We start from the raw sequence: 22,211 nt of genomic DNA on the forward strand, positions 1-22,211 counted from the left end.
TGCGTTTTGTTATATATCAAATTGTCGTTTTGGTCATAATTTAGTGAAAATAGTAGCAATGCTCCTAGCTCTACTTATTAACATCAATCGATGTTATATGCGTTTTACTTGTTATCCATTGCCGTTTTGCATTAAATCCTTTTTTTTTTCTTTTTATTCTTTTTCTGGGTCGAAGCAAGCTATTCGCATTTTGGCATCCATGGCCTTGTCTTCATGGTTGGGTCGCTCTCGTTTCTCCTCCAAAACTGTTTCCGCCTTTCTCCGGCCTTGTCGCCGGAAGTTACAGTCGACGGCGAAGACAGCTGATGAGTTGACCGCAGTTTCTACGGAGAAAGGTCGCCGGAATTGGTGGTCGAGCTCTGCTCTTGTCCCGTTGGCGATTGCAGCTTCCGCCACCACTTTCGCGTTCCTGAACCAGTCACAGCCTTCTATCAGCGAATCATCAGCTTATTACCGAATTGAAAATAATCCTCGATGTGCTGCAAAAAAATTTGGAATTTGTTTTCTCTATTCATGTTTTGGGCAATTTCTATCTTGAAATTTCTGATTTTTCTGCTGTGGAGAGCATATTTCTGCAAAACTGCATTGTCATCATTAGGAAATGGATTTTTAATCTGTAGCAGTGTTTCTGAATTCAGCTGCCTGACTATTTCCTTGTGTGTTAAGGTTAACTTGACAACGGACTACGATGAGAGGTACTTCCATGGAAAGCCTCAGAACAGTTTTCACAAGTCAGTAAACATTCCTGATGTTGTTGTTTTCCCGAGGTCACACTTCTCTCTTGTGCATTGTTTTCTTTTGCCATCTATATTCAGCTCAGTTGTTGAGAATGGCTCTGCTTATAAATATTGTTTAGGTCCGAAGAAGAAGTCTCCAAGATTCTTAAATCCTGCAACAAATATAAGGTTTGTAAGTTTGACTTGTAGACGATCTCACTGCTCAGACGTTACAATTGAACATGCTATATTACTTGGGGCCTTGGGGGTATATAGCTTCTTGGTGGATTGATCTTTCCTGCTTTTGCTACCCTGATTTGTTGGCTTTGACATGACTTGTCTTTTATCATTTTTACATTTAAACTTACAGTGTGCGTGTAGATGTTAGTGAAATTATGCCGCTTATGCTCATTCAAATCTTCTTTCAAACTATAGAGGGTGAAAGCATTACATGTGGAGGATATGGACGTTGTAGTTGAGCCTGGAATTGGTTGGCTCGAGCTTAACGACCATTATAGAACAGTACGGTGTGTTCTTTCTTCTTGATCCAGGTTAAACATCATTACCATATCTCTCAGATCATAGTTATTATGTCTCTTGTCTTAATATTTGGAACACATGATTTAGATTTACATAAATAACAACTACTGTGTTGAACTACTATTTTCAAATTAATTACGAGATGGAAGACTTTTGTTGATTAATCTATATATTTTCACTAATCAAAACTCGGAAATAAAATCATTTTCCGTAATGTCTTCTAGTGTTCCAAGAACAAGAAATAAGTTTTACAAGTTTGTCGAACACCAAATTCCGATGATTTCCGAGAAAGAAAGAAGAGAAAACCGGACGATAACAAATTTCGATATGATCCACGAAAACGGATGAGCTCTGGTTTTAAAGCTTAACCGAACCACTCAAAAGTCAAAACCGATTTTATCAAAATACTTCGCACGTGCCCCTCGCGTGTCCTCAACTTACCTACTTGTACCACTTGAAGAACCTGAGAACAAGCTTTTAGTTATCAATTCAATTCATTTTCTAAACATCACTTTTTACAAATTTTGGTTATACTTTTTAAAACTAACTCTTAGATGGCTGTTCGATATGTCTGATCGGCCGAGCTTAATGGTGTAGGAGGAAAGCAATGACGTATATAATCTACTTTTAAGAAAAAGATAAAAACAAAAGTAAGAGATGACTTTTGCAATTATAAGAGAATAGAGTTCGTTTATTGTAAAATAAAAAACGTCCGGGGTTTAGTTTGAAATTTCCCGTTAAATTCATCGGGAGGTTCTTTTGGGGAACTGGTAAGATTTGTAGACAAAACGACGTCTCGGAGATTGGAATTTCGGATCGTGTCTCTCTCTGCTTCTTGTTTCAATCCGATTTCAAGCTCACCCTTTTTTTTTTACTCCTTCACCGGTTAAAGATTTTCGTTTTCCAGGTCAGTTTCTTCCTCAAAGCAAGTTTTTTTCTAGGGTTCTCTTTTTCATATATTTTTTTTGGGAGGGGGAGTTTTCTCCTTCTTTGTTTTGCTTCACAGTCATTAGAAGCTTCTTTCCAGCTCTATGTTTTGCTTTACAAGCGAACCTAGTTGACTTTCAGAAGCTTAAAAAGTTTCTTTTTTTTTTGAGCGACCAAAATCATCTAATTCGGATATTTCGATTGAAATGTCAACATGTTATGTGTCCCTTTAATTCTTAGTACTTTCTTGGTTTGAATTCATAGCTGCAGCTTCATATCGCTGGTTTCTAGATTTTGGATCCTTAGTTTTTTACTTTACGATGTGAATACTGAGTAGAATTGAGTTAACTCGTATCTGAACACTGAGTAGCTTTTGCTTTAATTGGAGTTGCAAACCAAGCGACTCAGCTACTGAAGCTACTTCAGTGTCATTACAGCTGAAATATGGAATGGTTTCTCAGTCTTGAAGGGTTTCATGAAAGCTACATGTATGTTTGGAGAAATTGATGGCAGGGTTTCATTTCATCACTCTACTCAATGGAACTGCCTTAAAGCTAGTCTTTTTAAGGAGTAGGGGTCTTTATTTGTTCCTGTTTTAACTAACAATTTCTCTTCTTTAAAGTGATATCCAGATTCAGTTAGTCTATGTACATATGTTTGCATATTTGTTTCACATTTAGTCTGGCAAGCAAAAACCAATGGTTCCTATATTCTTGAATTTGCGACTTTTGGCAGTCAGCAGGATTTCCCTTTGAGGATTCTTCTGTGTTGAATAGTTAAATGACTCTCTAGCATTCTTCTCTCATGCCATATACTAGAGAACGTTGTTTGAATTTATAGTCCATAATTGAAAACTATGTTGGGGAAACAGATGATACGTAATACAGCTGATGGTCTAGATGACCAACTGTTGTTTTCTAATCCATCTCCTGTAGGTCCTTCTTGTTAGCTTTCTTAGTCTTTCCTTTTTTTCTTTCTTTATAACCTTATCAGCTAACTTCGTTTTTTCTGTTTTTTTTTTTTTTGTCTTTCAGAATCTTGGCAGTCACTTCTTCGTATAGTTAAAATCTGTGCACGCAAAAGAAAATCTTAAGAAGTTGCTTCTAGAGGAGAGGCCAGAAGTAAATATTGTCTCTGCGCTCAAAAGTGTTAGTGCAGAAAGTTGGTGAGAAAGTAATATGGCTGATACCAGTCCAAGAACTGATGTCTCAACAGATGGAGACACAGATCATAGAGATCTTGGGGTAAGCTCATAATCTGGATAAATTCTCTCACTTATGTTCTTCAAACGAGTGTGATTTCAATAAATTTTGCTGGTGTTAATTTCATGCAGTCTGAAGGAGCACTGCTAAATACTGCTGCTTCTGATTCTAGTGACCGATCGAAGGACAAGTTGGATCAAAAGGTGATATCTTCATCTCTATAGATAAAATAACCATTTTTATTGAGCCAACGTAAAATCTTTTTTTTTTGTTTCCTTTTATTTTGATTCATAGACCCTTCGTCGGCTTGCTCAAAACCGCGAGGCTGCAAGGAAAAGCAGATTGAGGAAGAAGGTAATATACCTCCTATTGGTTCTTTGTTTCTTGACTTTTTCCTTTTCTAAAGTGCTGCATCCCTAGAAGGATATCTATTTACCTTAAGTCCTTTTATATGCTTCCTCCATAGGCGTATGTTCAACAGCTGGAGAACAGCCGGTTGAAGCTAACCCAGCTTGAGCAGGAGCTGCAAAGAGCAAGACAGCAGGTTCAAATTTGTCTCTTATTTCTTTGATTATCTTTTTGTGATTCTGTGTACATAAATGAACATTTCTCGCTTTTAGGGCGTCTTCATTTCAAGCACAGGAGACCAGGCCCATTCTACTGGTGGAAATGGTTGGTAACTTATTCTGATACCAAACACTGTTCGTTTAAGTAGCACCGGTGTAGATGTAGATTTACATGATGACGAATCTCATGGATTGGTTTTTGATCATGTATAACTTCTTTTCTTTCAGGCGCTTTGGCGTTTGATGCTGAACATTCACGATGGCTGGAAGAAAAGAACAAGCAAATGAACGAGCTGAGGTCAGCTCTGAATGCCCATGCAGGTGATGCTGAGCTTCGAACAATAATCGATGGTGTGATGGCTCACTATGAGGAGCTTTTCAGGATAAAGAGCAATGCAGCTAAGAATGATGTATTTCACTTGCTATCCGGCATGTGGAAAACACCAGCTGAGAGATGTTTCTTATGGCTTGGTGGCTTCCGTTCATCCGAACTTCTCAAGGTCAGGTCAAATTCCATTAGTCTTCATCGGTTTCATCTGTTTACATAGGAACAACAGAGAAACAAAAAAAAAAAAATTGGTGATAATAACAATGTGTGCAAACACAGCTTCTGGCGAATCAGTTGGAGCCAATGACAGAGAGACAGATGATGGGCATAAATAGCTTGCAACAGACATCGCAGCAGGCAGAAGATGCTTTGTCTCAAGGGATGGAGAGCTTACAACAGTCACTAGCTGATACTTTATCTAGCGGGAGTCTTGGTTCAAGTTCATCAGGGAATGTCGCTAGCTACATGGGCCAGATGGCCATGGCAATGGGAAAGTTAGGTACCCTCGAAGGATTCATCCGCCAGGTACAACAAAAAGTCTACACTTTGTGTTGTTTAAGATGTAACATCTTGAGAATGTGATCAATAGGGTAATGAAAAAACAAAATTTTGATTTCTTTGGTGGTGGCAGGCTGATAATTTGAGACTACAAACATTGCAACAGATGATAAGAGTATTGACAACGCGACAGTCAGCGCGTGCTATACTTGCAATTCATGATTACTTCTCGCGGCTACGAGCTCTTAGCTCCTTATGGCTTGCTCGACCAAGAGAGTGAAAAATTGTATTTTGGTCACTCAGCTGTACAAAATCCATATGGACACAAACCAGGAGAGACTATTTATTAACTTGTCAGATTCTTCATAGGCAATCCGTCGACGAATAAGCAATCTCTGGGAACACGAAGACTCTTCTTTGTCTGTAGGTTTTTAAAATGGTTTGGTTGGTAATTCATGTTGTTTAGCTGTAGCCATCAGGTTTCTTTTTTTTTTTAGCATTTGGAAAGTTTTTAATGTTTATATCTCTTTGATTATTAGAAAGGTTACTGAATTTTGTTTATGTTCTTCTTGTTGTTGTTGTGATAAAGGTGTTTTCATTTTTTTGCATTCGTTAATGACAACATAAAGGTACCTTGAATCTTAAAATTTTTTTTTTGCTAAATAATTGAATCTTAATACTTTAATTTTATATTTGAGTTTTGAGATTTTATAGAAGGAGTGTCTGAAATGTTGGTAAGGGAATTCTGCTTCAGACTTTACACAGATCAGATCAGATAGTGGAGATAAAATAATAATAAAAAATATTTCCAAAATGTTATATCTCCAATTAGTTAAAAAGTGAGTCAATGTGCGTAGAGAACATTCGAATACCTTCACTGTAAGTATTATTATTCTAATAAAAAGAGTTATTTTTTAATTTGTTCCAAAAAAAAAAATTTAAAATTTGTCAATTATGAAGACATTAAAAAAAGTCTGAAATTTGCATTACGTAAAATAGTCTGGATAGTTTATTTGAAAGAAAAAAAAACGAAGACTTGTCACTATCAAAACCGAAGAATATTTTTGTTTTTGAAGAAGAGTGTATTGCATTCTCACTGGGGACTTTTAAACCCTCAGCATCTCTATAGGTCCACCATCACTTCACTTGGTCTTCCCTTCCCTGCTTCTTTTCACTTTCAAGATCGTACAACATAAAGACCACACCTCAACGAAGAAACAAAATTAGCGACCTTGTTCCTCGTATCTGTTGTGTTCTAGAAAATTCGACGTCGTGGGTGATTGAAATTTTCGGATCGTATCTCTGCTGTGCTTGTTTCAATCCCTTTTCCCGAGCAACCCTTTTTCGGGGTTAAGCTGAAGGATCCACTCTCCAGGTGAGTTTCTCCTTCAATAGTCTTTAGGCTTTAGGTTCTTTTGTTTTCTTATTCTGCTTATAGGTTCTATCATGGAAGCGTAGACTCAGTTTGACCTTAAAAGGATCTTTTTTTTTTGCTTTATGTAGTTCCTCTTACGTGACCAGGAACCAAATCATCGTTTCTGACACTACAGAAGTGAAATTGCTCGGTATTAGATGTTATCAGGCTCGAATTTTGTGTGTCTCTGGGGCGAGCTATTGCTTCTAGCGCGCTAAAGTTTGAATCTTGTAGTTCTACTTTCATTCTCTTGCCTAGAAAATCAAGTTTATGCTATGTTACTCGTTGGTTCCCACTTTAAATCATGTAGGCTTGCTTATTGTTTACTTTGAATTCTCTGGGTTTGAGCAAAGTTCTTCAGGTCATAAGGCTGCTTCACGCTACGTTATGTTTAAGCTCAGTGATTTGTATCTGTATGTGTCTATGTTCAACTTGATGTAACGTATTATTAGATTTCTTGTATGTTTCTGTCTTATAAGTGGTACATTTGATGAAATTCAAAGCGCTCTTTCTATTTTCCTGTCCTGCAATCAAGAGGTTCTGGACTAGATCTTTTATTAGTTTCCCTTTACTAACATCAATAGTCCTGCGTCATATTTGGACTTGTATTTGGATTATCCTTCGTGACACCGAATACTATTTCCCTACGTTGTTTTTGATCGTTTTGTTTCTCTATATCTCTAATTTTTTGTTTTCTGTTTTACCATCTTACTTTGACAGCCTTTACTCTTTTTAGTGGAATACGGTGTGCACGAGGAGAATTGTAGAAGTTTTCTACTTCAAAGGGTACCACTATTTAGTAACAGGGATTTGGATGAAAAGAATAAAATGGGAGACATTAGTCCAAGAACATCATTCTCAACAGATGGCGAAACCGATCATAATAACATAATGGTTAGCTTGTTAAACTTTCTTGGTGTTGCGTCTTTATGCTCATTAAATGGCCGGAGTTGTGAAATGAAACAGTTTTTTTGCAGTTCGATGGAGGCCATATGGGTGACTCTAGCGACCGTTCAAAGGATAAACTGGATCAGAAGGTGATACAGACATTACTATGTAGGAACAGTTTGTCTTTCTAGTTGAGCCAATCAGTTACATTTTTTTCATGTTAATTGTAATCAACAGACGCTTCGTAGGCTCGCTCAAAACCGTGAGGCTGCAAGGAAAAGCAGATTGAGGAAGAAAGTATGCTAATACTTTGTTTCAACTTTTTTTTATGTTTTCTACAAGCATGGCTATTTGCAAACTTTAAGATGTCCAATGGGTACTGCACTTTCAGGCATATGTTCAGCAGCTAGAGAACAGCCGATTGAAGCTAACACAGCTTGAGCAGGAGCTGCAAAGAGCAAGGCAACAGGTTTCAACTGTGTTCGGCTCTGTTTGTGTGGTTATTTGCTATTCTGCGTGAATAAACAGTTTCCTTTAATCTTAGGGTGTCTTTATCTCAAGCTCTGGAGATCAAGCCCATTCTACCGCTGGAAATGGTAAGTTAGCTGAATCTATCCAAAGGTTACTTTTGGAAGTTATTTTTAGTGCATGCTTCCAATGGATTCATTGCATCTTGTATCACGAGTTACAGTGATGATTTGGTTGACAAATTATGAAAAAATTGATTATCAAGTACTAAGGACTAGTTTGGTTGATGTTCTGCTTTACAGGGGCAATGGCATTTGATGTAGAATACAGACGGTGGCAAGAAGATAAAAACAGAAAGATGAAGGAGCTGAGTTCTGCTTTGGATGCTCATGCGAGTGATGCTGAGCTTCGGCTAATTGTAGACGCGGTAATAGCTCACTATGAGGAGCTTTTCAGGATAAAGAGCAACGCAGCTAAGAACGATGTCTTCCATTTATTATCAGGAATGTGGAAAACACCAGCTGAGAGATGTTTCTTGTGGCTTGGTGGTTTCCGTTCATCAGAAATTCTCAAGGTAATAAGATAATAGTCAAAAGGCAAAACACAGACCAATCAATTTTTCTGATGATGATGATCTGTTTTTCACCAGCAACTTTTTACTACGTACAGCTTATAGCGAATAAGTTGGAGCTGTTGACGGAACAACAATCGCAAGAGCTAAATAACTTGCAAGAGTCTTCTCAACAAGCAGAAGATGCTATGTCTCAAGGGATGGACAACTTACAGCAATCACTCTCTGATTCTTTGTCTAGCGGGACTCTTGGTTCAAGTTCATCAGGGAACGTCGCTAGCTACATGGGTCAGATGGCCATGGCGATGGGCAAGTTAGGTACACTCGAAGGATTTATACGCCAGGTACATTACATATATAACATCTTATGAAAAAAGAAGACTTGTTTACAAGTAATTTGATTTTTTTTTGTTTTGTGTTTGTGGCAGGCTGATAACTTGAGGCTACAAACATATCAACAGATGTTAAGAATATTAACAACCCGACAATCGGCTCGGGCTCTCCTTGCGATACACGATTATTCATTGCGGCTACGTGCTCTTAGCTCTCTATGGCTTGCCAGACCAAGAGAGTGAATTAATCACATATACCACTCTTTAGTCTTTTACCTTCAAAGAAGGCGAGCTTCCCAAGATTCTTAGAGCATGTATATGATTTGAGGAGTTTAGACATCTAGCTCTTTTACAAGAATATGATTATATTGTGATGTGTTATGCATTTCATTAGTGTAGTTTTCAAATTGTAGGAAAATTCAGTGTACTTTGGGGTATTTATCAAAATCTTAGAAAATATTCGTTCGATCAGTGTCACATATTTCCACGGGTGAAAACCAAAAGCCATACGCAAGACAAAGTCGTCAAAACTGTACCTATAAAAATACTCGGGTAAATATTGTAAGCTCTCTACAACCTGTACTTGTGAAAATCAATCAATTATACAAATGATTTTGTTACTGAATAAAGACAGAAACCAAAAAACCGCAGAGAAGATAGGAGCAGCAAGCGTATGGATTAGGCGTGGGATTTTGGGATTTTGTACTGTTTCTTGAGAAACTGAGAAGCCTCTGAATCATTTCTATGGCACAGCACTCGCACCAATGTTTGTGTGTCCGCTCCAAGTTTGCCTCTTCCTCCTTGCTGCATCTCCAGACTGCTTCTAGACCTCAAGTCATCGATTAGCTCCCGAGTCTGTATACGTGAGTCCAAATTAACCGAAATTCTTGAATCCAAAACCAATCCCAACCCAAACCAAAAATATTTCAAAATCGAAAAAGCGAATGCCCACATTTGAGTAAAAAAGAGGTTGTTGAGGATAAGAAAGAAGCTGAGCAGAGTTGTACATACCTCGTATCCGTGCAACTTTACAACAAGACGAACACGGGCTATTTGGTTTTCAACGACTCCTCTCGGAAGTCCGTCCCCACCAGAAATAAAGAATTCCTAGAAACATCCATTAGTTTTTATGAGTTTGGGCATTTGGGGATATGAAGATAAAATGACCGTGAAGAAAGCGTTACCTTCAAGACCTCTACATCTTCTTCTAGCAGCTTTGACTCGCTTGGATGAAATACACGTAAAGGGCCTCCATCTAACAGTACACGAAGCAATCCATCCTGATACATTATGCAAATCCTCTTTCAGAAGGCACACACTTGAGAGCTTGACTATATTGTAAACAAACCAACTGAGATTAAACTACAGACAAGTGATGCTTGAAGCAGGCTAGTGACTATCCGATCCCTCAATGGCTCCATTATGACACTACACAGCTGTCCAAGCTCCTGTTCACGGTAATTGGAAATTTAGTTTAGTAATGTCGATAAAAATGTTCATCGGTGCCAAAGCGCATTATCATTATGCTCGATTGACTTCTAGGCACCATACTTTTTAAAGCCCTAAATCAGCATCTACAAATGCCTGGGTCACCTAAAAAATGACTTGTTTAAGGGCAGATTTATCACCGTATCAAGGGGTTCAATTAATGCTTCCAGTCTTGACTGAGAAACACTTGGCTTGTACAAGTTCTCAATAAATGGCTCCCTTAAATCGCAGAAGATGATCTTAGTTCCTGCAGTGAGAAAGAATCATGATTAATTTAACTCTTTGATAATGATTACTTCGAGGAAGTCAAGACACAGCATCTCACCAGTAAACTCGCAAATACGATCCAGAGCTGCATTGATATCTTTTCTACTCCCCTCAAAAGATTCCTTCTGGTTAAAACTTTTGGATTTCTCAACCAAAGATTTTCCTTACAAGTTGGCCAAAATGAGAATAGTATTATTCATACGCTAAGATAAATTCAAGAAAGAATAAGAATCTCTGTAAAGGGAGATGAACTTCAGAATTAAATGAGCAAATAGATAGTCCATACTGATGACAATCTTTTCGCGAGGTCTTTTTGCTATCCATCGCTCCCATATGCTGTCTTCTAACTTGCTCAGTTGACTAACAGCATACTGTGAAAAGCATACAATATCATTATAGATAGTAGCAAAACTTAATAAATGGTGCTTTGAACGGAGGAAACGAGTCTTGAAGTTACATGTAAAGTATTGAGCTGAACGCAAAGCACAGCGGTTGCAGGGACATCAATGCTAATCGACCTTCTTTCATCAGGCAATTTTGACTCGAAGAGTTCCTTCTTAACAAAAACCTTGATTGCTGCTTCCCTCTTGTAACGAGTAAGAACAGGCACAGGTGGAACCAAATCCTCCTTGCTAGCTGAAATAATAAGAATCCGATACCAGAATATTCCAGTAGACCGAAAATCAGTGTCCAGGTTAAGGGAGATAAACCTTAATAACTGTGGCTAATAAGAATATAAGTGAGAATATGTTAATCTTCAAAGGTTAGGAGAAGATTCAACCAGCCATATGGTGCATACCTAGCTTCTCCATGACATGGTTAGCATATACTTGAAAGGCATTGTCAATGCCACGAATTAAAGCGCTTAGTTCGATGGATCTCATTGGGACTTTCAGCTCAAAAAATTGATCAACGGTCTGCATCAAATATTATCCAAAACATCAATTAGAAAGCTTCAGTCAAGCGCTTTCTCATGCAGAAAATTTGGGAATTTCTAAATTTGTTAGGCCACGAACAAATTGAACACAAAATGAACATATGCCTCAAGCAACTGATGAGACTCGGTAAAAGTAGAAAAACATGTACTCTAAACCGCCCAACATACATACCTCTTCTACAATCCTGAAAACTTCGACAATTGAGCTCCCATGCCGCTGTTGAGGTGATATTGGGTCCCAATGCTATACAGAATAGATAAGATGTGTTATGGTTTGGAAAAGCTGATATAAAAGCACAGAGGAAAGGAAAGCCATTCTTCAACAGATCAGCAAACGACCAAATCTCACCTCTTGTTTAAAAGCTCGCTCCACCCAACTTAAAATTCTTCCCAGCTGTGCATTGATCCATCTCAAAACCAATGTGCCAGAGAGAGATTCGAGCTAGCAGATATAAAACTCAGAAATATTAGAGCCAACATAGTATCGCTAAATTCGACCATGTTTATAAGGTGGCTTAAGCCAGTCTTCCTAGATTTCAAAGTAAACCAAATGAGTCTAACCTCATATGGAATTAATTTTCTGAAGTAAGGACCATTTGTATCCTCTCCGCAGACAGAGGTCATTAACTCCAGCAAATATTGCTCAAGGCTATCCGCCACAGGAAAAACAGAGACAACATCCTCAGTCAAGTGTTCAGTACCATCAAGAAAAGGTTTCTGAAACAAAATACAAAGTCAATATGTCATTTATGAATGAAATGTAACAACCAAAAAGTAATATGGGACGCCAGCATCAAGCTTACCAACTTGACCCCATAAAGCTTGTGAACAAGGGATGCAGAAAACGCAATCGCCTGTGGGTGCCTCTGAGATAAAATTGGCATAAAGATGGTGGAGTCCTTTTTCATAAGTTTCCTTGTCTCCTCAGCCAGCAATGCCAAAGGGTGTTCATTATTTCTGTCTGATCTATCAATGGCAAGTGACATCTGTAAATTGCAGAATCAGCCCCATCATATATTCCATAAGGTGTGTCAAATTGTGCACATTGGAAACGGAATTTGCTCAATTCTTAGAATGGGCATAAATGAGAACTTATATGCCATAGTTGATCGAGCATATAGAAGTTTAATATAACACTTACTCTTGTAAACGTATTCTTGATGGAAGATGAAATATAGGACTCAATTTGCTCTCGATCTGAAGAGTTAGATTGCATCGCCTGTAGAGAATAATAACCATCATTCTCAGTTAAAAGTACAGAAGTGAAGTAGGGCAAACTATGTCACCATTGCTCCACTATAAACAGGTTACATACTCTATCAGATTCCTCCAACAAAAGCCTCCAAGTTATCATTGCAACTGTAACTGTATCCTCCATGACAAGTGAACCCTGAAAAAGTTGGAGAGAAAAAGAAAAAAAAAATGACTACCTTCAGTGGTATAGATAGAGAAAAAAAAACGCCCTTTCAATAGAAATATATTTCGAAGTAAAATAGATATAAGGAGCCTGAGGTGAATATGCTCTCATTTAAATTCATGTAAGATATAAAAATTAAATGCAAATACATACATGTGTCACTGCGTGTGTATTTGTTTGGCATGCATATGGAAGAATTTTACATGTAAATGATGCGTCAAGTTTCTGGACACTACTGAGACTTATGTATTCATAAGGAAAACGCAATGCCACATAAGCAAGCGAACAGTTCAGCAGACAAAAGTAAGGAAAAAGGCTGATCCTATATATGAATTACTGTTATTGAATCGAAACTCCTCTAACTGAACGTAATGGTTATAAGGTAAAACCTCGGAAAAATGCAGATGGTAGTCACCCAGCTGCTTATCGGCCCAACTCCTTATAGGTGACAAGAAGGACTCCAGGAAGGATATCTCGTCATTTTCAACCCTGCACTGCAAGGTTTTCAAGTGTATGCGCTCCTGAGGCCCACGTTGTTCTTTTAGAGGGATTTTTTTCAGCTGCTGAATAGCATGTCGCAGAAGTCCTCGTTCACTAGTGATTACATACTGCGACCACAGAAAATACTCATAAAGCTACCGTAAAAGTCCAATATGAAGCATCAAAATCACTGTAATAAAGGAAATTTCTTTTCCACCATTACCTGCCGAAACAATACCCAGGCATAGCATGTGTAGTGAATGGTCTCTGTAATTCCAAGAACACGCCACGTTGACTTCAAAAGCTCAAGAATTTCTTCCACTTCCTGAAATAAAATGAGCAACATTATTTCGTAAACATGTAACTGACGGGCAACTTGTCAATACTTTTTTGTAAGTAATGTATATGTGAATACTAATATGAGGGAAAGAAAAAAAACATAAGAGGAATCTAAGCAGCTCAAAGAGTGATATCTGAGAAAAAATAAATCTTTCAAATCAATATGATTTTTAAATGACCAGGAATATTGTTGCTAGAACATGTATTCAACAAAGTTTTGACAAAAATCACAGACCTCCGTGAGCTTCCCTTCATTCAATATGTCAAAGACACAGAGAAGCAATTTTTCATATAGTCTGACGTTCAAATGATAGCCATCAGCCCAATGGCACACTTCACCCGTCAAATCACCACGAGCCGGTCTCTCAGCAAGTGAAATAGCGACTTCTCTAAGGGATTTTAAACATTCTGCTCTTTGCACTTCTCCGGCTGAGGAGGGAAGAGACTACAGATAGAAAAGAAAGCAAAAGAAAAGTAAAAGAAGCATACTATGAAACCGCTAATCTAAGCCAATTCAATTTTCAGTATAAGGGATATAAGCCGAAGAACTTATAATAGGGAAGTTTGAAAGCAGTGACATATATAATGTGCAGTTCACCTTAACTTTCACAATAACTAGGAAGATTTCCTGAAGAAAGTCTTTCAGGGAAACCCTTCCGATATCTGGTGTCTACACCATGTAATAAATCACATGAACATAAAGTAGAAAAAATACCTCTGATTCTTCAATCCTTTGCAGGAGACTCTTCAGGTCAGTTGCCTTACGACCTGATTCTCCAAATCCAACGACGGGATTGTTAATGAGCCCCTCTGCTAGCATGTTTAACTGAGATACTAAAACGTTATTAGATGATAGAACCAAATTACAAAAATGAACGAAGCGGTCAATATTACACCAAGATGTGAAAAGGTGGTCTTTACCTGTCTTTTCTGCCAACGTAAGTACGCTTTCTTTTCAGAGAACTCCGTACGAGACACGCAACATAACAATTCTAAAGGTACTAGGAGGCTGTCCATTCTTTTCCCAGCTTTTCCAGCTAGTGCATTAAGCAGCCCCTGTCTTGTCCTGATGTCCATGGACTCAGAAACCTGTAGGTGCCCAAAGGATTGATTGCCAGATACACAAGAAACACAGAAAGTGGGTGAACTATGATTATTCATATTGTAGTGCAGGCAACAGCACAATACATTAGCATGTGGAATGACTAGACGGAGGAGCAAAGTGAATAGTTTCTCCAACCGTATACTAATATCAATGAAGCAGGGACTTATGGCTAACTCAAACTAGGACATCTTGACAAGATTGTTACATAAGAACAATTGTTTGGGATAGTATGGAGTAATAAATATGTAAATCCATGCTCTAACAAACCATATATGCTTCAACAATTGTGACAAGAAAGAACCAGTGAGAGAGAGTTACCTCCATTTGGCCCCGCATCATTTCCAAAAGAGCAACCAATCCTGATGAACTTTGAGACTGGGAAACACTCTCACTTTTGCGACCAAGCTTTTTAATCAGCCTAGATCTGCTTTTCTCCTTCTTTTTCTCTTTTGATGGTACTATGAGACCCCTATACGATTACAGAATACATGTTGAAAACACAGGCAAGAGAAAAACGATGTCAATAAGACTCTCAGTGAAATTATAAGCAAACAGCAACTAAACAAGGAAACAAAAAGTTGATGTTCTGTATACCCTGAGGCTCCAGCGCAGGCCAACAAGATTTCAAATGCAGTTTCACGGAGATCATCATCTGTGATACCTGAAACATAAATACATTGCAACTAAGAAATGCATCACTGGGTTATGGATTTTTAATGTGGGTGCTACTTATGGTCCAGTCACAGTTAGCTCTGGCTACTGGAAGGTATAAACTAATGATAAATGTACACGTACAGTTTTGTTTATCGAACTAAAATACCTTGGCCATTAACGATAACCATCAAGCATATAAATTTACGGATGCTTTGAATACTTTTATGAGGTCTACCCAATCGAATAAAAGTAACAATAGTAATTTAATCACGTTCCTTTCTTAAAAGATATGCATTTTCCAATCTTATACCGGTGGCAAAGTCGGGCAGTTTTGGCTTAAGATCAGCCGCATCATTTGCAGTCCGCCTTGAGATCCTGAAATTACCAACTTCCTCAGTGTCATCGTCGTCTTCAAAATCTTCAATGTCATCAACAGTCAGTTCTTGAGCTTGTGGTGAATCAAGAGATTCTGATCGCATTAATGATGGCACAGTTGGTGACTCACACCACTCTGGATTCGTAGCGATGGCAGAGGATGAAGAAGTTAATATAGGAATAGGTGGCGGGGCCCTTTTCGGAGGTGAGCCAGAAGATTCAGGATTTGTAGCCAAAAAGAATTCATCAGCAGTACCCACGGTATTCTGAAATGTGCATATGACCCAAGCTATTAGAAAATGAATGATACAGTGACAGGCATAGATATAGAAAGTAAGGCACGCTATATATGTGAACAGATCATTCTGCCAAAAGGATTCCCAGAAATGCAGTTGTTGCAACTTGCATTATCCTTCAAAATATTGGAAGGTGACATATGAAAATCATACCATATAAGGCAATCCACTGTGATCATGATAATCCCGAATCGCTTCAGCAAGTTCGAGCATTCCGCCTGCATTATAACAATTTACAAAGTACAATATGCATTACTCAAAAAAACAGAACAAACATGAGTAACTGCAGCAGAAGGAGAAGAAGAAGGAAACTATAATTACCTTTCTTAGCACAGTTAATGACATAATCAACACTAACTTGATCTAAATCAACATCGTCAAGAGTGACTGCCCCAGAGGCATTATAACTTTCTTGATTAGGCTACCGGCCAACATAAAATCCAAGAGTTTCCGCCTATCCCGGCGATACCTCTGAAGAATCTCAACAGCATTTTCTCTGTACAGAAAGAAGTATAACCAATACATCGATCAAAAACATTATCTCTCTTATTGACATCGATCAAAAACTAGAACAAGGAAAAAAATGAAGAATGTGAAAATAGCCACATCAAAATAAGAAAAAGAAAACATACTCTTCCATCGCGATCCAGCTGCAATAATACTCCACGGATTCTCAGATTTCAATTAACCTGTGAAATCGGGAGGCCGTAACACAACAAATCAAATGGAAAGACCTCAAATGAAGCAAGTACGAGAAGTTGAGACTACTTAGGATCCTTTAATGCAATGTACAGTGCAATAAATGCAAAATCTAGTACTAGAAGTCCAGTTTAACTGAGCTTACCAATCATTTTCTTCAGATACCGAGAAAGATACTCTAAGTAGCGAGATCGAGGCTCGTCCGCTCGTGAGATGGTAGAGAAGTCAAGAGAGCGGAAATCAAACGCGGTTTCGAGGAGAACGATTCAACAGATGAATTGATTTAGAAATAATCCATTTGAGAGAGATGAATTTGATCTCGAAATGTGTAAAAGGAATGAAGTGTTTGGAGAAGAAATTCCTGGAAAAGAAAGTGAGAGAAAATCTAGATAAACGCGCCGGGAGGGCCGAAAGATCTATCACCTCTCTCAGTCTCGGGTCTTCCGAGTTTGAGAAGAAAAAAAAAAGCCCAAAAATAGGAATTAAATATTATCTTGCTGATTTGTCTCTCAACTCTTACCTCTTTTTTTTAGGTTCTTTTGTGATTCCGATCTCAACTTCACTGATATCAAAATTTAATTAGATATTTAATTTGTTTTGTTGTAGATCATTTGGCAACTTTTTAGATGAACATGTTCATTTTTTGTTAAATAGATGAACATGTTCATTTTTTGTTAAATAGATGAACTTGTTGATCACACTAGCAATGTGATTCCTATAGCTGAGCTTCTTTTTTTTCTAACATATGCTACAACAGATCTAGAACTTGAACGATGGAAGTTCCTAAAGCTCGGATAAGTCCTAACGAGTTGGCCACTATTAAGATAGATTACAAAGCGAAAAGAAGAAATACAAATTATCATGACGATTTTAACTAACAAACAAACAAAAGGAGATCATAAAAAAAAAAAAGAGTATCTAGTCTTATTAAATATACTTGTAGCAAATTAATATGTATGTCTTCTTTTTTTTATATTTCATTTGCTAAAGAATATCAAGTATTCTTGAATAACTTTAGGCTTGAATGTTGGCCTCCATAACATGATCAATTTTCACAGGACCAAGCTCCAGCAGCAATGGCCTTACAGCAGGAATGTAAAACGTGATTATATCAACATGACCTGCAGGCCCAATCTCTTGTTACTCAATCTTCTTCTTTTTTTTTGGTTTAAGCCTTCTTTAAAGAACGAAGGGATATATTCAGCCTATCAAAGGTAATATACATACCCCTTGACGCCGTAAATCCACAAAAAAACTATGCGACAAATTTGCTGTTTACAATGTGCTTGCTTGCGATAGGTGTATATGATTTCCCTGAAAGTTGGACCCATTCTAAATAATCTGCGACATGTTTGTTTAACTCAAAAATGTTGTTTCTAGTAAACAGAATTTAGGCCTACATACTTGAACCCATGGGCTATGTTTTATTGGATCTAGTCTGGTAAGATTCAATTAGATCTGGAAAAAACCTAAAAATTATGAGCCAAAATAAGAAATTGTAAGACGCTTAGTCGCTTAACTCCGTTTCCGTCTGATGTATGTTTCGACATTTTCTTTTGTTTAGAAAATAACTTTAAGACGTATTATTAAAAGTTAAAACCACACTAATATTTTTTGGTTTTTTTTTTCTTTAGCAGACTAATATTTTTTTGTTTTGTCGGCGAAACCACACTATTATATTTAAATTGAGATTTATGCTGACTATAGGTTAGTAATGAGTTGTTACAAACAAAATATTATAATCCTCGATTTTAACTTCATAAAGTTTCGATCTTGCAAATCTGTAAAGTTTATTTTTGGAAAAATACTAACATTGATAAAAAGACAAAAGCAAGACAGTATAGTGAGGAACATTATCCATTATGCCCTTCATCACCATGAACAACGGTCCCACTCCACCGCTTGACAGTCTGTGATGTGTCTTCACCTCCCTATACCTACAGGCCACGTGTAGAGACCAAGTCGACCGAACGTGACATGTGTCAACGCAGCTGTGCTCTAACCATTGCCTAAATCTGGAGGGTATGTTCGTAAACACACAAACTCCAAGAACTACAAAAATGTGCAAGTTGGCCAAGTAGTAGGCCAAAATTTAGTTTTTTTTTCAATTGCCGACCTCACACAGAAAAAGATTTTATTACCACATGGACCAATGAAACCGTTGCTTTAGATGGAGGCAAAATCTGAGCCACAGATCTCGTCTGTGAATCCTGAGCCACGAAAATAAGTTAAAACCCACTTCCTGCCACTTGCTTGCTCTTGTCTTTCTCTCCTTCACTCACAAGTCACAAATCTGCAAGATAGACACGAACTCATAATCTTGGTTTTCGTAAAAGAAAAAAAGAGAGGAGATTTCTTATTCAGATCTGAACAAAGGTGAGTTCTTGCTATTTTTTGAAGTCTTCAAATCCAGATGTTTTCTGCTCCTGGTGGTTTCTGAAAATAGTGACTTTGAATTTTTTTGGTTTTTCTTTTTCAACAGTTGAAACTAATCATGGATCGTTATTCAAGGAGGAACTCAGAGGATCTAGTAGTGCCTAACTATCAGGAGACATCAGATTCATACCCATCTCCTGATATGTGGGGTGGATGGAGCATGAACTCTCAGAAAGCTGCGGAGAAATGCTTCGACTTTGATGTGATTAACAATGGATTCAGTGGAGGATTATACAGTCAGATGGAGATGGAGATGGAGATGGAGATGGGGACGAGTGGAGAAGTAGAAGAAGAATCAAAGAGGTTAAAGGCGGCTGGTGATTGTTTCTACCGCCCAACGTCGTCGCTTCATGATTTCGATGGAATCCAACAGATGGATGACATATTCTTGTATAGCCCTACACACTCTCTTTGAAAATATTCTTTATATATAATACGTAAAGATTCAATACTTTCAGATGTTTATCTTTTTGTCTCGTGTCTCTCTCTTCTCTTTGGTTTGTTTCCGGTTCTTACTGAAGAAGTTCCATTTTGGAGGATGTTCCAGGGAATGAGGGTCTTCATTCTTTCAGTGAGTTGGATAATGACAGTCCCGGTCCTTCCTCTGCGTATCTCAGCAATCTCGATGGCATAGAAGTCCCGATGTTCCATTATGATTGGGAAACTTGTCAAGACATGCCTCTTATGGTAAGAAATGTCTCTTTTTGATACACTAGCAATGTCAGAAATAGCAGAAACGTTTTGTTGGTCGAGACAAATCTTGTGGAATACACATTAGCAGCCACAGAATTTCGGTTTTAGATCTCCTGGTTACAAAGCCATGTGTGAGGGTTTCCTGTGACTATTGATGTTCCAAGAAAATCAACTTGGTGTAATGTTATAGAGATGTTAATCTTGGAACATTATTTTGGTTCTAGGGGGAGCATGAGGCATCAATGAAGATCTCGGAGCTATGTGAGGAAAATATGGAGGAGCCGTCTAATGAAGAAGTTGTGTTGCAGGATCTACAAAGGGCTACAGAAAAGGTGAGTGTGGTAATTCTTGATCTCTGCTTACAATCTTGTGGTATTAGATTTTCTGATATTTGATCAGTCTTATATAATCGTTAAATTTTTTTTGTTTTATAGTTGACAGATGATACCCGCAAATGCTTCCGCGATACATTTTACCGGCTTGCGAAGAACTCACAACAGAAGTCAGAATCCGGCAACAACAACCCGGAGGAGTTCCTTGAGGATGGAACAAGGTAATTAGAGCTAGAGAGCTTTCTTCATTTATCAGACTTTATGGACTCGTCTACATATGTAAAAAGGCTTATCATCATCTTTGATTTTCAGTAGGAACAGAGATCAGAAGACTGAACTGGAAACAAATTCAATCGACAGAGCAATCGCCAATCTCACATTCAACAAGATGGAATCCAACATGAGAAATTTGCCTCCACCAAAGAGAGTTTCTTGTAATCAAGGATAAGGGGAAAGTTTCAGAACAAAAACCTTATCATCATCTTTAGTATGTGTATATATTATGTATTGTGCGTGTGTGTGTGTGTGTATATGCTTTGGCTTGACTTTGCCAAGCTTCAGTTTTGATCTCTATTTCAATACACTCTGATGAGCTTCGTTGACTTTGTTCCTGGATTTCATTTTCTCGATGCAATATGTTGTATTACTTACTGAATCTACTATAATAAAAGAACATAATGTAAAATGAACTCGCTTACAATACCTGATCGACTTAAAACCATCAACAAATTCGGTGTACAAGTCTTCAAAGATGTTTGTTAAAATTAGTCAAAAGAAATTATTTTGTTAATGATTATGATAGGAGACACAGAGACATTATGTAAGTGGGAAACAACAATTGGAAACAGCAGCGCAGAGAATTAGTCTCACCACCAAACACAAACACCAATGGTTTTACAGAAACAACACTAATCAAATCTTTAGATTAATCAAATAATATCCCCCGAGCATAAACGAAAACCGGCGAACTGAAATATATAACAATTGTATATACAAGAAAGTCGCAGACTCACGTATGCAAATTAAACAAAGATATTAGAGATGATCAACTCAACGTGCGATCCATTAGTTTCTGAAGATTGTATAAAGTTTTGGTTTTTCTCACAAATTGAGAAAACTTTTGGTTGTGTAAATTTTTACTGATTCTCCTCTCAAAATGGCAACACCGCCGTTAACGCCGAGGATGCTGACTCCGACGACAATGTCGCCACTTGGGAGTCCACGGTCGAAGAAATCGACGGCAACTGTACGGCCGGAGATAACGCTGGAGCAGCCGTCCGGCAAGAACAAATCAGCCGGGTCCAAATCGACGAAGCTATTCCGCCGAGTCCGTTCAGTGTTCCGATCGCTTCCGATCATGTCTCCGATGTGTAAATTCCCCGTGGGAGGGGCAAGGCTGCACGAGAACCACGTCCACGGAGGGACACGTGTCACGGGAACGCTGTTCGGGTACAGAAAAACGCGGGTGAATCTAGCGGTTCAGGAGAATCCGCGTTCACTCCCGATCCTCTTGCTGGAGCTAGCGATCCCGACGGGGAAACTCCTCCAGGATCTCGGGGTCGGATTGGTGAGGATCGCGCTTGAGTGCGAGAAGAAACCGAGCGAGAAAACCAAAATCATAGACGAGCCGATCTGGGCTTTGTATTGTAACGGGAAGAAATCGGGTTACGGGGTGAAGAGACAGCCGACGGAAGAGGATCTGGTGGTGATGCAGATGCTTCACGCGGTGTCGATGGGGGCAGGTGTGTTACCGGTGAGTAGCGGCGGCGGAGGAGCGGCGGAGCAAGGCGGAGGAGGAGGAGGGGGGCAACAAGAAGGAGATTTGACATACATGAGAGCACATTTTGAGAGAGTGATTGGGTCGAGAGACTCGGAGACGTATTACATGATGAATCCTGACGGGAACAGTGGGCCTGAGCTTAGTATCTTTTTCGTTCGGGTTTAAAAAAACGGAAACGACATCGTTTTTTAGGGGAAACACAAAAAGAACCACATACGTACGTCTCATTAAATCCTTTTTTTTTGTAATATGTTTTTCTTGATTTTGTTTTTTTTGGTTATTCTTTTGTTTTTCTTTTTCGGTAATTAATTACTCGAAATGATTAATTCAGTGGTGATGTAAAACATGAATATATATACATCTTATGTGGCTGTGAGAGAAATGTTGGAGAACTCAAATCCGAGTAGATGATCATGTAATTTTGGCTATGTACCATTATAGTCAGGCCTGACTAGTTTCCCAT

General features: G+C 38.3%; 5 protein-coding genes across 11 annotated transcripts; 4 read left to right on the forward strand and 1 right to left on the reverse strand.

Annotated features, from left to right (window-relative positions):
* Positions 1–145: 145 nt before the first annotated feature.
* On the forward strand, positions 146–5,378 carry LOC18017393 (transcription factor TGA2). 3 transcript variants are annotated; one of them, XM_024155842.1, is made up of 12 exons: positions 146–767; positions 857–905; positions 1,152–1,267; positions 3,218–3,427; positions 3,517–3,588; positions 3,680–3,739; positions 3,852–3,929; positions 4,006–4,057; positions 4,180–4,249; positions 4,334–4,451; positions 4,559–4,804; positions 4,911–5,378. In XM_024155842.1, exons 4-12 carry the CDS (start codon positions 3,362–3,364, stop codon positions 5,055–5,057), a joined length of 909 nt encoding a protein of 302 aa, XP_024011610.1. In that variant the 5' UTR covers positions 146–767; positions 857–905; positions 1,152–1,267; positions 3,218–3,361; the 3' UTR covers positions 5,058–5,378. The 3 variants fall into 3 exon arrangements, with proteins under 3 accessions (XP_024011610.1, XP_024011609.1, XP_006399172.1); XM_024155841.1 differs by having other exon boundaries at positions 4,180–4,451; XM_006399109.2 differs by lacking the exons at positions 146–767; positions 857–905; positions 1,152–1,267 and adding an exon at positions 2,028–2,163 and having other exon boundaries at positions 4,180–4,451.
* A 507-nt stretch (positions 5,379–5,885) lies between these two features.
* On the forward strand, positions 5,886–8,921 carry LOC18017394 (transcription factor TGA5). Of its 3 annotated transcripts, XM_024156619.1 has the most exons (10): positions 5,886–6,152; positions 6,281–6,342; positions 6,912–7,085; positions 7,169–7,228; positions 7,317–7,376; positions 7,471–7,548; positions 7,624–7,675; positions 7,850–8,121; positions 8,217–8,462; positions 8,547–8,921. In XM_024156619.1, the coding sequence occupies exons 3-10, from the start codon at positions 7,020–7,022 to the stop codon at positions 8,691–8,693; spliced, it is 981 nt and encodes a 326-aa protein (XP_024012387.1). In that variant the 5' UTR covers positions 5,886–6,152; positions 6,281–6,342; positions 6,912–7,019; the 3' UTR covers positions 8,694–8,921. The 3 variants fall into 3 exon arrangements, with proteins under 3 accessions (XP_024012387.1, XP_024012386.1, XP_024012388.1); XM_024156618.1 differs by lacking the exon at positions 6,281–6,342; XM_024156620.1 differs by lacking the exon at positions 6,281–6,342 and having other exon boundaries at positions 6,928–7,085.
* Positions 8,892–16,333, reverse strand: LOC18017500. The gene is given in 26 exon segments (XM_024156284.1): positions 8,892–9,305; positions 9,462–9,557; positions 9,635–9,730; positions 9,821–9,898; positions 10,079–10,185; positions 10,264–10,368; positions 10,492–10,576; positions 10,663–10,841; positions 11,005–11,122; positions 11,315–11,386; positions 11,492–11,584; positions 11,704–11,859; positions 11,946–12,128; positions 12,284–12,361; positions 12,458–12,532; positions 12,949–13,167; positions 13,263–13,364; positions 13,614–13,823; positions 14,094–14,204; positions 14,300–14,467; positions 14,802–14,952; positions 15,078–15,144; positions 15,448–15,778; positions 15,962–16,026; positions 16,130–16,204; positions 16,207–16,333. Coding segments are annotated over 26 exon segments (3,324 nt in total). The 3' UTR covers positions 8,892–9,128.
* A 2,409-nt stretch (positions 16,334–18,742) lies between these two features.
* On the forward strand, positions 18,743–20,623 carry LOC18017395 (protein LNK4). 3 transcript variants are annotated; one of them, XM_006399114.2, is made up of 6 exons: positions 18,743–18,883; positions 18,990–19,333; positions 19,465–19,630; positions 19,861–19,968; positions 20,071–20,189; positions 20,281–20,623. In XM_006399114.2, exons 2-6 carry the CDS (start codon positions 19,002–19,004, stop codon positions 20,414–20,416), a joined length of 861 nt encoding a protein of 286 aa, XP_006399177.1. In that variant the 5' UTR covers positions 18,743–18,883; positions 18,990–19,001; the 3' UTR covers positions 20,417–20,623. The 3 variants fall into 3 exon arrangements, with proteins under 3 accessions (XP_006399177.1, XP_006399176.1, XP_024012623.1); XM_006399113.2 differs by having other exon boundaries at positions 20,284–20,623; XM_024156855.1 differs by having other exon boundaries at positions 19,468–19,630.
* A 292-nt stretch (positions 20,624–20,915) lies between these two features.
* Positions 20,916–21,913, forward strand: LOC18017501 (protein MIZU-KUSSEI 1). Its single transcript, XM_006399115.2, has one exon. The coding sequence runs from the start codon at positions 21,125–21,127 to the stop codon at positions 21,911–21,913; it is 789 nt and encodes a 262-aa protein (XP_006399178.1). The 5' UTR covers positions 20,916–21,124.
* The last annotated feature ends 298 nt before the right edge of the window (positions 21,914–22,211 follow it).

Source organism: Eutrema salsugineum, unplaced genomic scaffold (assembly GCF_000478725.1).
Source record: "Eutrema salsugineum unplaced genomic scaffold, Eutsalg1_0 scaffold_2, whole genome shotgun sequence".
NCBI lineage: Eukaryota > Viridiplantae > Streptophyta > Magnoliopsida > Brassicales > Brassicaceae > Eutrema > Eutrema salsugineum.

Excerpts from the sequence above, each read along its gene's own strand:
- LOC18017393 (XM_024155841.1), top strand. The coding sequence starts at position 3,362 with ATGGCTGATACCAGTCCAAGAACTGATGTCTCAACAGATGGAGACACA. Across the intron at positions 3,740-3,851 it reads AAAGCAGATTGAGGAAGAAG|GCGTATGTTCAACAGCTGGA; the intron begins GTAATATACCTC and ends CTTCCTCCATAG. Across the intron at positions 4,058-4,179 it reads CCATTCTACTGGTGGAAATG|GCGCTTTGGCGTTTGATGCT; the intron begins GTTGGTAACTTA and ends CTTTTCTTTCAG.
- LOC18017394 (XM_024156619.1), top strand. The coding sequence starts at position 7,020 with ATGGGAGACATTAGTCCAAGAACATCATTCTCAACAGATGGCGAAACC. Across the intron at positions 7,676-7,849 it reads CCATTCTACCGCTGGAAATG|GGGCAATGGCATTTGATGTA; the intron begins GTAAGTTAGCTG and ends TCTGCTTTACAG. Across the intron at positions 8,122-8,216 it reads GTTCATCAGAAATTCTCAAG|CTTATAGCGAATAAGTTGGA; the intron begins GTAATAAGATAA and ends TACTACGTACAG.
- LOC18017395 (XM_006399114.2), top strand. The coding sequence starts at position 19,002 with ATGGATCGTTATTCAAGGAGGAACTCAGAGGATCTAGTAGTGCCTAAC. Across the intron at positions 19,334-19,464 it reads CAGATGGATGACATATTCTT|AAGTTCCATTTTGGAGGATG; the intron begins GTATAGCCCTAC and ends TTCTTACTGAAG. Across the intron at positions 19,969-20,070 it reads TACAAAGGGCTACAGAAAAG|TTGACAGATGATACCCGCAA; the intron begins GTGAGTGTGGTA and ends TTTGTTTTATAG.
- LOC18017501 (XM_006399115.2), top strand. The coding sequence starts at position 21,125 with ATGGCAACACCGCCGTTAACGCCGAGGATGCTGACTCCGACGACAATG.